The sequence below is a fragment of the Palaemon carinicauda genome, chromosome 21, assembly GCF_036898095.1.
Source record: "Palaemon carinicauda isolate YSFRI2023 chromosome 21, ASM3689809v2, whole genome shotgun sequence".
In the NCBI taxonomy this organism is placed as follows: domain Eukaryota; kingdom Metazoa; phylum Arthropoda; class Malacostraca; order Decapoda; family Palaemonidae; genus Palaemon; species Palaemon carinicauda.
In genome coordinates, this window is record NC_090745.1 from 93,552,083 (window position 1) to 93,567,082 (window position 15,000).

Consider the following 15,000-nt stretch of genomic DNA (forward strand, 5'->3'; position numbering starts at 1 on the left):
ACAAATCATTCGTGGTCTGTCGTGACGGTATTCGTTTGATAGGCTGGAGGGTTTGTACAGGTGGCATGATTCACTCCCAAAACAATGTCAGAGTTGCAAACTGTGTGTGAGGAAGAAAAAAAACAGTGAAGGTAAACATTGTCAAATTCTGTGTGTGTGTATGTGTGTATTTGTGTGGTGTGTATGTGTTTGGGTTAATGAAGCATGGCCGCTTATTTTTTCACACAATAGAATCGCTGAGATTTTTAATTTTCTTGTTCTTGTGCCAGATTTATTTTAACATTCGTGTTTTCTTTAAATGCAGCAAATATTATTTCCGAATACTACGCTTCGTTGTTGTTTACCTGAAACACCTGTCAAAATAAATCTTAACTTGGTTCATATTTTTTCTTCTTTGTTTCTCTCTTAAGACAGTTTTAATGACCTAACCTTGTCAGCAATGGAACTGTTTTTTTTCTAATCTAATATTTATAAATGATAATTTATTATAAACTTTCAGCCACTGCATCATTAATATTCAGCATTTTATACAGACTTAGTGTTCCACTTTATATGGTGTCTACTTTTATTTTATTCAATTATTGGTATTGATTGTAATCTAAGTTTTATAAATGATAACTTATTCTAAATATTTAGGAACTGCATCATTAATATTCAGCATTTTGTACAGACTTATTGTTCCACCTTATATGGTGTCTATTTTTACTTTATTCACCTGTTAGTGTTTTTCTTTTTTATATTTTCACATAGATTATAATAAGGATTATTGCATTAATAATTACAGGGTTAGATAGAGGTGATGAAATTAAATCATAAAATATTTAAATTCATTTTCTCTCCTTTTCAGGATTATACCGCTTATGGATTATACTTGCACCGGAACATCGAATTGTATAGGGCGTGTCGACGCGGGATGAACAGGTGAGTGTATTAAAATTAAATTGCATCACCGTCATCATTATCATCATTTTCATTATTATCATTATGTGAAAGTGTGAGTGTATTCAAATCAAATTGCATCACCATCATCATTGTCATCATCTTCACTATTTTCATTATGTGAAAATGTGAGTGTATTAAAATTAAATTACATCATCGGCATCATTGTCATCATCTTCTTTATTATCATTATGTAAAAATGGAACCCTCATTCAAGTGTTTTTATAGATGCAGCATTTCATCTCTTAATGTTTATTTAAATTGGATTGAAACATCGGCATCATTGTCATCATCTTCATTATTATCATTATGGGAAAATGGAACCCTCCTTCCAGTGTTTGGATATATGCAACCTTTCATCTCCTTAATGTATTGCAACCTTTTCCTATGTGATCATGATTGATCGTGTATTGTTTAATGGGCACTTTGCAGACTTTCACGAGTATATCTATCTTATAAATAGAAGACGCTATTTTTTCTTACCTCGACGATGTAGTACCGCAAAATTGATTTACATCCAAAATCCCTCGTATTATGTATAAACTTCTTGAAATATCTCGCCCATATTCTTTTTAATTTCCTCTTTGAAACACCTCCTTAGAATAGATATGAATATCCACGTTGTGATTAAACACATATACCAATCCAAAAAATTTTATTAAACAGAAAACTTTTAGGTTCGCAAAGCATCATTTGGGTATTTTGTAATCTACATGTATATCTCTTTGCTTGTGTACTTGTCCACATGGTCATGTTTTTATGGAGATTTGCATGCGTGTGTTTGCTCAGTCCTAAAGCCTTAATTCCAGGAAGCGCAAACGTTGCTGCGAGCAATGTAGGCTTTCGGGTATCGGGATTATGGACCGATAATTGAGTATTATGTTGTCCATATATTTCTGCTTGCACTTGCAATTCCTTGGCCTTTTGACTGCATTCTGAGTGCCATGCCATTGCTTTTCCTTTGGATTCTCCTGTGCCGAGAGAGTTACATTTACGCGGCCGCTGTTATTTAAGGCCACGTCGAGTAGATCTCTTAATTGCGTGCTCGTCGTTCCTTGCATTTGCGGCTCGATTTTATTCTGTCTCAATAAAATCCATTTTGAGAGAGAGAGAGAGAGAGAGAGAGAGAGAGAGAGAGAGAGAGAGAGAGAGAGAGAGAGAGAGAGAGAGAGAGAGAGAGAGAGAGCTTCTTCCAATAGATTTCATTTGGGAATTGGTCCCCATTGAGGAGGCATTCCAAGTCATGTAAAAATATTGATGTTGGAGCAGTAATTGTTATTGTAATTTAGTTGTTTATTGAGAGAGAGAGAGAGAGAGGAGAGAGAGAGAGAGAGAGAGAGAGAGAGAGAGAGAGAGAGAGAGAGAGAGAGAGAGAGAGAGTGTGTGTGTGTTTCTTCTAATATATTTCATCTGGAAATTGGTCCTCATTGACAACACATTCAAAGTCATTATGGGAAAATATTGAAGTTGGAGCAGAAATTATTATTGTAATTTAGTAATTTGATAGTAGTTATACCTCAAGGAATAGTAAAAACTTTAAGAAAGGAGCTCCAACATTCTATTAAATAGCAAAGCGAGGTTTGTCATGAAATGAAAATGGGGAACGTTCTGGAAGGCAATAAATCTCGTACATTCTCTCGTCAGGTGGAAGGCGAAATTACTCATCTTTAACCCGTAGAGTTTATTTAACTACTCTCTGCTGTCAAGTGTGAACTTCAGTCCACCTTTAGTGTCAGTAAAGGTGTCTTTTATGTGGCGTTAGTTATAATACTTTGACCGTTGGATATATGTGTGTGTGTGTATATATATATATGTATATATATATATATATATATATATATATATATATATATATGTGTGTGTGTGTGTATGTGTATGTGTTTAAATATATGTCTCTCTCTCTCTCTCTCTCTCTCTCTCTCTCTCTCTCTCTCTCTCTCTCTCTCTCTCTCTCTCTCTCTCTCTCTCTCTGTATATATATATATATATATATATATATATATATATATATATATATATATATATATATATATATATATATATATATATATATATATATATATATATATAAAATTTATCATCACCAGTCGTTGCTAGTTCTGTCCAGGATAAAAAAAAAACAGACATGTCCTTCCTCTCCATTCTGTTTATGGTCTTTCTATGCCAGTCTATACCCGCAAATTTTCTTAGCTCGTCATTCCATCGTCTTTTCCTCCCCCTATTTACTCTGTAATCTCGAGGAACCCATTCTGTTATTCTTTTTGTCCATTTATTTTCTCTTAATGAGAGTCGTTTTAATTATATGTCCTGCTCATGTCCATTTTTCTTTCTTACATGTTATTAGAATATCCTCTACTTTACTTTGCTCTCGTATCCATATTGCTCAGTGAGCCTTTTAGCGTTAATCCCATCATTATTCTTTCCATAGATTTTGAGTTGTACCTAGCTTATGTTCTAAGGCTTTAGAAAGGCTCCATAAGTTAATACTGGTAGGACCATTTACTGTGTGTCATAAGTACATGTATATTCATTAACAGTTTGTAGAGGTTCGTTTAGCACCCTTATCTGTTGTTTCTCGGCATTTTCATTGAACATTATATCAGTTTTACTCATTCATGTTCAGTCCTACTTATCTTCTTTCTCATGTATATATATATATATATATATATATATATATATATATGTATATATCTATCTATCTATCTATCTATCTATCTATATATATATATCTATCTATCTATCTATCTATCTATCTATCTATCTATCTATCTATCTATCTATCTATCTATCTATCTATCTATCTATCTATCTATCTATCTATCTATATATATATATATATATATATATATATATATATATATATATGCATATATATATGCATATGTATATCTATATATGTATATCTATCTATCTATCTATATATATATATATATATATATATATATGCATATATATATATGCATATATATATATATCTATCTATCTATCTATCTATCTATCTATATATATATATATATATATATATATATATATATATATATATATAGTTGTGTATCATACTTGTTTTTGTTATTTTCCTATAAATATAATTACCTGCTAGTAAAGTTTACTTTATTATAATTAGCCTGTGAAATTTAGATTATCGTAAATTTTTTTTTGCATTCATGTTGCAATATTTTCCAGTCATGATAATGTTTTCTTTTCGCTTATTGCGCTTAATTATTTTGAAAGGCATTCAAATGAGTTGCCTATATCAGGCTTGTAAGTATTGCTTCTGTGACTTGCGTGAATCTGTGTTTATCTTAATTATTTATTTATTTATTGAGAGAGAGAGAGAGAGAGAGAGAGAGAGAGAGAGAGAGAGAGAGAGAGAGAGAGAGAGAGAGAGAGAGAGATGTCTGCAGTTGAGTTGGGATCTCTGAATAGTTCATTTTAATTTGGTAGCTACTGTATATATTTCTTCACTGGCGCAAAAAATGGCGTTTTTGAAAGTTGTAGATATTAGTTATGAATTTAGTTATATCTGTTGGTTTAGCTGATCAATATTATTGCAATGTGAAATATACATTCTTGGAACGGGGTTTTATGCAAAATTTAAGAGAAGATTAAATGTTCGACATTGACAATAATTAGCTCACCTGGAAAAAAAGGGTGTTGCTGTATATCTCATGTTGAAATAAACACACGATTGATCCTTTATCCTGAAATGACCATTTTATATAACCACATCAATAGCATGACAAGACCTTTGTAACGACGTCAATAAGACGGTTATTATTATAGGAGAAAATAGTTAGTGGTGAGACTTTTCCAATGAAATAGCGACATGAAAACTTGCTTTTAATTATAGTAATAACTCTAATGTTCCTTCATTATAATCCATATGAGAATGGGTTTATAAAGGATAATTCTTTTGTAACAACATATGTATGTGATTCAACGTTCATGCATTGTAAAGATATTGTGTAATGTTTGTAGTTAACCTTTTCGAGTAATTTATTGCCATGGCATGGATATTGACGGGAGTGGGTAACTCGAGCACAAAAGAAAAAGCGAATTTCGTGACCACGGTGGAATTTATTTTTCATATATAAACGCTATTCAGGGTTCGTAACTGGCGAAATATTGTGCCTAAGTACTCTTTACCTTAATGACCGCCTTTGTATTGTGGGCAATTACTGCCATTGGGTTAATAAAAGCCACCTTTATGAGATTTACAACAAGTATAAAAAACCATTAGTGGAAACCCTTGTGATTTTCTTCGTTTTTTTTTTTTTTTTTTTTTTTTTTTTTTTTTTTTTTTTATTTATTTATTTATTTAAGAAATGAACAATTACCCTGAAACCTCATGCCCCTGACCCTTAAGTTTTTTAATTCTTTATTGCCGTAAATTGGATTCTATTAACTACTTTGCAACAGTAGAGTCCTTATGATTGACATGCTTATGCAATTATTTTTTCCTGGTAGGTAAGTGATTAGCATAGAATATTAGGCGTTGTTAGCCATTTGAATAGGTTGCATGGACGTGTGGTTAGCAACCTCATCTCTTGTTTAGAATTATGAAAACAACATCTTTATGATTATTATTTAGAAAAAAAGGCAAATTATGGAAACTTTAATGGCAACAATTTTATTAAGAATAATTATAGTGTATGTTTTCAGTATACTGTTTTCAAAAGTAATATTGGTAGACATGTCTATTCCCCACTCCAGAAAACTACAAGTCTAACCATCACTCCGTCAACTTTCAATTTCTCTCCACCTGAATGATTGATCATCCAGTTTTGGTATGGTCTCCCAACCGCCCTGTACCCTTTCGTCTGGTATCTTGCGGTATCCCTCGATACTTTTCTTCGCTGCCGGATGACTAGTCTTGGAGGAGAGGAAAATTATTCCAGGGCGTGTGTGGTTTACCACACCGTCCATCCATCATGGGTGAGGGCTTCAAATGAGAGGGTGAAGACCGATTCCATAAGAAACATTTGTGTTCATTAGGATCTATTCAGAAACCCAATGCTGTCTCTCTCTCTCTGTCTCTCTCTCTCTCTCTCTCTCTCTCTCTCTCTCTCTCTCTCTCTCTCTCTCTCTCTCTCTCCACCACTCAGTGCGGCAATTTCTTTACATACAAAATAGCAAATACTTGGAATAAACTTCCAGCGGATGTAGTAGACACTAACACGGTAAACGAGTTTAAAAATAAGATATTGAAGATCATAAGAACTCTTTAAATGGCTAAACTAAATTGCTCTACCAAAGAGCAAAATCGGAGTCTCCGCGAATGGAGACATGCAAAATCCTTGTAACTCCTTGTAACTCTCACTCTCTTAGTGCAATATTTTTGAAGCCTCAGTGTGAAATATAGTGACTTATCTCATAAGAAATAAGTTTTGGTTCTTTAACAAAGATGTTATCTTGTTTGTCTTTCCTAGTTAATTCATACTGAACATTTTTATTGTAGAAACGGAGAGAGGGATTTTCAATAGTTGATCTGAAAGTGTACGCTTTTGCATAATTTTATTTACAGTATTAATTAATGTGTAAGTTTATGATGTATTTTTGCATTTTCACATTGGAATGAGTGAATATCTCTAGCATTAACACTAATTAGTACAAGTGAAGTGTAATGTGTAAGAAAATTAAAAGATTTAAAGTCTTTGATTAAAATGAAATCATTGTGGAACTATCCGTAGACTTTTATACAATTAGTACTTTAATGATCGGTAATTAAGTTCATAGTGAGTACAACTTTTACTTTTTATTTTTATTTTGCTTCTTCCCATCAGTGGTCTGGTTTGAAGAATATATAAGTTCTCTGTGCCTTGGGCATTTTCGTGAAACTTTTTATTTTAGAGTTTTCATTTGTTTATAGACAGTAATTTTGTTATTTAGAAAAAAGGGGAAAAATGCTGTGTCCCAAAGATTTTTTTACTATATTCCTAATTACAATGTCACAATTTTTTATAGTTCAAGCGGGAACCGAGATTCGCTTATAGTATCTACGTAGTCAACAGCTCTCCAATTACTGCTGACAGAGGGTTAAAAGCCGGCTAATGGAACCTAATGCTTGGATGGAAACCGGAATCCTTTAACTAGCTTCTTGGCTTGTAGTGTTTTGCTAATCTATTTTTCCTTCTTTATTATTCAATAATTTTCTTCTTCAAGAGTTAATATCTTTGGTAATTGGGACTCTCATGAATTCCAAAAACTTTTATCGATTAACACAACTAAACAATTTCCATACCTTCATATACCGTCTACTATAGAAGAGCATTCTGTTAGTGTTTTTGTAATGTGCTGTCTTGAAGATTAACGGATATTTACTTGTGGGGTCAGTAGACCACGTCATCTCGGGCTAGCATAACTGAATTGACTGCAAAAGTAGAAGGGGGTGTGGAATGTTAGGGCAGCCTTGTTTGAGAACCTGGTGGCATTATTTAAGAGACGAGGCGTTACAAACTAGTTTCAGTCATGCAAAGGAGAGTAATCTGACAGAGAGGGCGAGGCTGTGTATCTCTCGCCTTTTGGACATGAGAGAGAGAGAGAGAGAGAGAGAGAGAGAGAGAGAGAGAGAGAGAGAGAGAGAGAGAGAGAGAGAGAGAGAGACTGGTTTTAGGTGCAATAATTAGTCGGAATAAAAGCATAGTTTTTTTTTGTACTTTGATATAATTTTTCGTTGCAACTGTTGGTCACCGTTATATGATAAAAGGGAGATATCCACCGCTTTTAAACTGATAACACTTGAAGTTTAAGAATGTTGAGAGTAAACCATTTACATTTTATCAGGGTAGCTGGTAGCAGGTTTTACAATTTAGCCTGAGAATGAATGGTAATGCCTAAATGTGCTGACAAAAGGATAAGTGGTAATGAGTTGATAACGCCAAAAGGAGATAGCTGGTAGTAGTTACAAAGCAATGCTAACGGATAAGTAAATGATCTGTCACATATTAACTTTTAAAAGACACACTTCAGTGCCCATATATTCTAAAATATAAATGCTTATGTCCAACTTTTAAAAGACACATTTCAATACCCATATATTCTAAAATATAAATGCTTATGTCTTAACTTTTAAGACATTTCAGTATCTATATATTCTAAAATATAAATACTTATGTCCAACTTTTAAAAGACACATTTCAATACCCATATATTCTAAAATATAAATGCGTATGTCCAACTTTTAAAAGACACATTTCAATACCCTATATTCTGAAATATAAATGCGTATGTCCAACTTTTAAGAGACACACTTCAGTACCTATATATTCTAAAATATAAATGCGTATGTCAACTTTTAAGGCACATTTCAGTACCTATATATTCTAAAATATAAATGCTTATGTCAACTTTTAAGGCACATTTCAGTACCTATATATTCTAAAATATAAATGCGTTTGTCCAACTTTTAAAAGACGCACTTCAGTACCTATATATTCTAAAATATATATGCTTTTGTCCTAACTTTTAAGGCACATTTCAGTACCTATATATTCTAAAATATAAATGCTTATGTCCAACTTTTAAAAGACACATTTCAATACCCATATATTCTAAAATATAAATGCTTATGTCTAGCTTTGAAGACACATTTCAGTACTTTTATATTCTAAAATATAAATGCTTATGTCCAAGTTTTAAAAGACACATTTCAATACCCATATATTCTAAAATATAAATGCTTATATCCAACTTTTAAAAGACACATTTCAATACCCATATATTCTAAAATATAAATGCTTATGTCCAACTTTTAAAAGACACATTTCAATACCCATATATTCTAAAATATAAATGCTTATGTCCAACTTTTAAAAGACACATTTCAATACCCATATATTCTAAAATATAAATGCTTATGTCTTAACTTTTAAGACACATTTCAGTACCTATATATTCTAAAATATAAATGCTTATCTCTTCACAAGATAACCAGCAGCTGGTGAAGTCTTTGAACTTCAGTTAACATCGTTGCGTAAAATATTTGTCAAATTTATTTTACAGAAAGTCAGATGTTACTCCTGTTTATGTTGAGAGCACTGCAGTATATTATCCCTCTAAGATAGTCTTTGATAACCAAAGAATTATTTTAACTGTATTATTTAGTAAAATGTGAAGATAGGCAGACAACTTCGTACATTTTTGAACTATGTGAGTGAGGTATTAGAGCAAGGAAAACAAATTCTATTTTAACCTCCAAACTTAGCTAATATTGGAAATTTTTCCTATTTTAATATAATTTTATATATAAGGCAAATGTAACATATGACACAAGGGAATAACTCTTATTGTTCTTAACGAAACACCTGCTAATTAAGCCATCCAGTGCAGCTGTTACTCAAAACAACCAAAACACTCGTATTGTGCTAAGAAAATATGACTTCCAAATTGTATATTGACGATGTAACCATTAATATGAACATGTTGGTTCTACTCTAACTAGTGTAAGTTATTATGTAGATGATTGCCTTTGCCAAGGTCATGGATAGATTACTTACTTGGAACACCTGTTGATATTGTACTCAATAATATTTGTCAGTATTATAGGAAGATGATTTGTGGCTGTATTAAGAGCATTTCATTAAATCTCTTCCGATATATCGTTTAATATGCTATACCTTCCAAATAATGATTATATTTTTATGATTGTGAATTCGTCAGATTCTTGACCATATTACACATATTTAAACTTATATACGTTGTAGAATGCAAATATTTTTATAAGTCAAGCATGTAACATAGGAAGAACCTGTGATATCCGAACTTTACCTCTCTTAATATACTAACCAAGATGCAAATGTATTCTTACGGGCTTCTTGCACACACAAGAGCCTGTTCTGGCCACATGCCAGCTTCATTTAGCAACAGCAACAAGTATTTAGCTTTATTAATGTTCACATTCCGGTTACTGAACAACAGCTGCTGAGGTCTTAATCAAAGATAGTTCCCCTAATGGCAAAGCTTTCCTCTGTTCGGTTGAATTAATGCAAGGCCATTCCTATGAAAACTACGAATGCTGGTATTCACATAGAGAAAAATGTTGTCATGAAAATAGTTGTAAGTTATATTCCTCTAAATTATTATTATTTTTTTTTTTGTAATAGATTAAACAGATGCCATCATCAATATTGTTAATAAAAAGCATGAGTGAAGTATAAAAATGAATGGTATTTGACTTGCTCTCTCCCTCCATCTCAAGCTATTAACGAAACATTTTTATTAAGCATTGTCAAGATCGTTAGGAAAGAATAGCAGTTCGTGTTCATAAACTAAACGTCAATTACCATATTCAGAACACCACAAATTCCATCGCAGTCAGTAAATCCAAAACAATGTAGAAAAGCAGAGATAATGGTACAGTAGTTCTCGGTGATATGACGGGAAATCACGTTTTAAATTGCAAAGTTCCAAAACCATGAGTTTTCAACATCCGTGTCATGAATACCTTATAACATTTAGCAACGCTTGTCATTCAATCAAGCAAGCAAAGCTTTGAGCTGGTGTTCGTGCGTAAGATCCCTTATGGTATATACGTAGGCACGAAACGTGTTTGGCGTGCATTCTTCAGTTGGCGAGTGGCAAGGGGCAGGGATATGCGAGTAGTCAGTCAGGTAGGCAAGCACAATAAAAAAAAAAGAAAAAAAAAAAAAAAGGGGCTGCCTATCTTGGCTACTTGATAAGAACCGGTCAGGCGATTAATCAGTACTGCTAGGAGGTGCTGATCTCTCGTCATATTTCAGAACAATTCTAAATTAGTCTTAATTTATGACCCATGGGCTGGTCGCAAACTGGGTTGACTTCTATGCTATGTCCACGGTGGTAATTTATGAGGGGGAAACAGTTCTCTCTCTCTCTCTCTCTCTCTCTCTCTCTCTCTCTCTCTCTCTCTCTCTCTCTCTCTCTCTCTCTCTCTCTCTCTCTCTGCTACGTGTCTTGCCTAAAAAGTGTTTGAGATCATTCTCCTCCGAAGTTGTCAGACAACGTTTTATCAATAGATATAAATCAAAATTCAAGGTCAACCCCATGGAAATGATCGGTTGGATTTTTTCTTTCTCGTTTTTTTATCTTCAACCAGTTCTTTTCCCTTTCTGCTGAGAGAGAATAAAACCCGACAGCCTTTATTCTTTGCTTTTGTTCAGTATGCGTTGTCCTTGCTACCAGTCAGACAACCTCCATGAGAAAATTTTTACTGGTTATATTTATAGATTCCCCTTAAAAAGATCTTTTTCATATGCAAGTTTAAATCATTTAGTTTCTCTCGTGTCAAACAATTTGACATGTGTATTAGCATGGCAATTTCCGTTTTTACTTTGTTTAAACTTGCTAATTAGGACTTGCAGTGTTTTGTAATGGATTGTTAAATGATTCGATAATGAGAAGAATGTGTGGATGGGCGAGGGCTAACTCGGAAAACGTGTGTGCTTTCATGCACGCTCACAAAAGCTGGCAGTCTTCCATATTTTACCCAGGTTTCAAAATAGGATTTCTTTATATTCCATTTATTAAGGATTCCATTGGTTTAGTAGGAACTATTGTTTTTACTTGGACTATTATGATAGAAGGATTTAGATTACCTTGACATTTTTATAAATTTTAGAAAAAAAAAATATTGAATGTATAACATACAAAATTTTCATTTAGGACTTTCACAATAATTCAGTCTAATATATTCTACTATATATTTGAACATATTTGAAACTGAAATTTCATTGATATATACCATCTATTTACCTTTTATAATGATGGAAAGTGTTGGATTTTTCAACCAATGACAATAATAAATACTGCAGTAAATGTTGCTACAATTTTCAAGAACCAGCAGCATTCCTTGCTTCTAGCTACGTCTTTTTTTATGAATCTCATAAGGAATTATTTTTCATGTAATTAAATGTCATCACTAAAAATAATTTTGCCTTTCATAGAAGAAAAATGTCATATTTTTCTGCGACACTAGAAAATGCCTCGGTTATTAATTTCCTGGAATAGCGGACAACTTTCCGCGGGATTCCTCATAGGCTTTTTTTTTTTTTTTATCTCTGTGATCAAATATATTATTTACTATGACTATCCGTTTTAAACGTATTGTTGTTGAAAATTCTTCCTTTTCGATATCGAATAAAATAAGACTTAAATGGTATTTTTGAGAACCATTTTTTCAAACACAAAGACCGAAAACTAAAGTAATATGAGGATATGGGTGTAGGGATAGGAGTATGCTTGTGTGCTCCTGCTAGATGAATTTTATATGCAAATAAATTCTTTAGTCATACCCCAGACATTCATACAGCAAGATCCATCCCATAACCCTTTGTGACCACAGTCTCAGTGAAGGAAAATGCTTGCATTTCCCCACACTGTGTTTCCTTCTACCTCTCGAAACTCGGCCACACTATTCTATCTAGTTTTTCTTCCTCTTGTTTTGTTAAAGTTTTTATAGTTTATATAGGAAATATTTTAAAGTTACTGTTTTTTAAAACTTCATTTTTCCCTGTTTCTTTTCCTCACTGGGCAATTTTCCCTGTTGAGGCCCTGTCCTTATAGCATCCTGCTTTTCCAACTAGGGTTGTAGCTTAGCAAGTATTAATAATAATGATAATTAAATATGCTCGTACGTGTATGATGACATTCAAAAAGATGCATTGGTATTTTCAAGGGGTTGTGTTCCTAGTTATGAAATCTATTTGTTTGGGTCGAGGTAATTCATAATGAATGTGCTCACTTGTTTTCAAAGATGTTAGTTATTTTGGCAATAAGGGTGATATCTTCTTGTACTACAAATTGCTGGAGCAGCTGTTACTATTAAATAGAATTTTTATTCTTGATATTCATCGGTTGTAAGCATTGACTTTAAAATAACATATGTAAGTAGACATTTTTCCAGTACAAGGAAGCTTTAAAGACAGCTTAATATATCATTGGAATTTGTTTCCATACATAAAAATGTGGCGACGATTTTGCCAAAAACAAATTGTTATATACCATACTCTTAAAATATTCTTTAAAAAAACAATTTCAGAGTACAAAAAAAAAAAAATATATATATATAAATATATATATATATATATATATATATATATATATATATATATATATATATATATATATATATATATATATTCACAGAAGATAACACACCAGTAAGAGTTGGTTAAAAAAAAAAATATCTGTTTGTTCTGACACAAAAACAATAGCACCAGACTTTAAGGTGAAATTTTCATATTTGTGGATTAAAATGGGGTACATTTTGCTTCAATGTTTTATATTTATTTTAAAGATTCTTAGGATTTAGATAGAAGGTAACCTAATCAGAGCTTTTAGATTATTATTTTTTTTTTTGTTTAAAATAAAGGTGTTTTGTGAAATATTTGGGGCGTTTAATTCTAAATTTTCGGTCACTGAAAATTTTACATGGCTATCTTTTGTTGTTATTTCAAAAAATGAGAAAACAAAATATTTTATAAATAAATGCACTGGAATTATGTTGCTTTTCATATCTCTAGACTAGAAGGAGTATGTGGCCAAATGTAGTCCTTGGAAATTTACGAAAGAGAACCTCTCGTCGTTTTATTAAGAACATTTGCCTGTAATCCACGTCACCAAGTACTTGAGAAATGTCTCCCTTGGAAGAATTCAGCCTTCTTTTTGAGAGAGAGAGAGAGAGAGAGAGAGAGAGAGAGAGAGAGAGAGAGAGAGAGAGAGAGAGGACTTGACCATCATTTGAAGGAAAGAGCAGTGGGAGGGAATGGGGGAATCGAGAATTAAGATTCGTGATCGTAACCCATGGAACTTGTGGAGCTGCTTAATGTTACGCCACTTCTCTCTTGCCTTCTACATTATCATGTTCCCCCCATTTCTCCACCATTCCCCTTCCACTCTTCATGATGCTCCTTCCATCCTTGTCCTCCTCTTTCCTCTTCATTATCTGCGTTGTGGTGTTTGCAAGAACCCCCTTGACTTTAATTCTTTCTTCGTGTCGTGCAAGAAAAGCAAAGGAAAGATGGGGAGTGTATTATGGTAGCAGAATGGGTAGGGGGCTAGTGGGTAGGTGGGTGGATGTGAGGGGGTGCTGATTGCAGCTTCACTAACCTACACACTCGGGTGATTTTGCAAAACATCCTGCTGGGAGTGACCAGGATTATATGGCTGCTTGGCTCAACTTCTCTTCCTCCTCCTTGCTCAACTTCTCCTCCTTCTATCTCCGGTTTCTTATGTTACTTTCGCTTCTTTATTTTACTCTATTGTTATTTTTACTGTTATGCCTCGAGTCAACAACTGCAGCAGCAAGGTTGATGGAAATGGCATCTTTTTGTTTTCTGCTTCGTTATGCTGCCAGAAGGTTCGCTGGGAGGAGGATGGAAACTGGTCTCAGGGTGTCTCATGATTGGTTTTTTCCCCTGTGTTCATTTGTTCTCTTTACCGCCATATGATTTTTATGATCCATACTGAAATCCCCAAGGGACACTGGAAACGTTCATCAAGTTATTTTTCTCTTATTAATACCTTGCAGGAGTTTATAAAGAAAATATAGGCTGAAACCCTAAGAACGTCCAAAGCAGAAAGGAATCTGCTTAGTCCACTGTTTTGGGTAAAGGCACTTTTTGAACGTGTAAGTGAATTCAAATAGATAATTAATAATTTATCATTACTTTAGGGAACTGTATGTATCCTACGTTAAGAGCATTTTATTACCTAGGTTTGATGTGTTGCAGTATGTTAGAAAATCATTCCTTGGTCAAAGATAATGCATGATTTACCTTGCAACCAACAATCTGTAAAAGTTATTAAAAAAAACAGATCTGCCCTTTCTTGTTATTTTGAGGCATTCGTCCAAGAAAATACTATATGATCTTGACTGGAATGTCTTAAATGTGCCATAATTCTTTTGGTATTTCTTTGACTCAAGGGAAGTTCATAGGTTAATATTCTTCTTTGATGGCATAGAGCTTTGGTTCAAAGACTAGATCGTTACACAGGCCACACATGCACATAAGTTTGTGCCTAATGTTGGGTTTAAGTAATTGTTTTTACTCTTAGTAAATTTCCTTGCGACTTGGTGAACCTCTT

General features: G+C 33.2%; 1 protein-coding gene across 1 annotated transcript in view; it reads left to right on the top strand.

The window, feature by feature from the left end:
* LOC137615038 (uncharacterized) overlaps positions 1 to 15,000 on the top strand; it is a 544,093-nt gene that overhangs the window by 154,453 nt on the left and 374,640 nt on the right. The window contains exon 2 of the mRNA XM_068344672.1: positions 848 to 921. Coding sequence (XP_068200773.1) covers positions 848 to 921 — 74 coding nt within the window. The remainder of the gene's footprint in view (positions 1 to 847; positions 922 to 15,000) is intronic.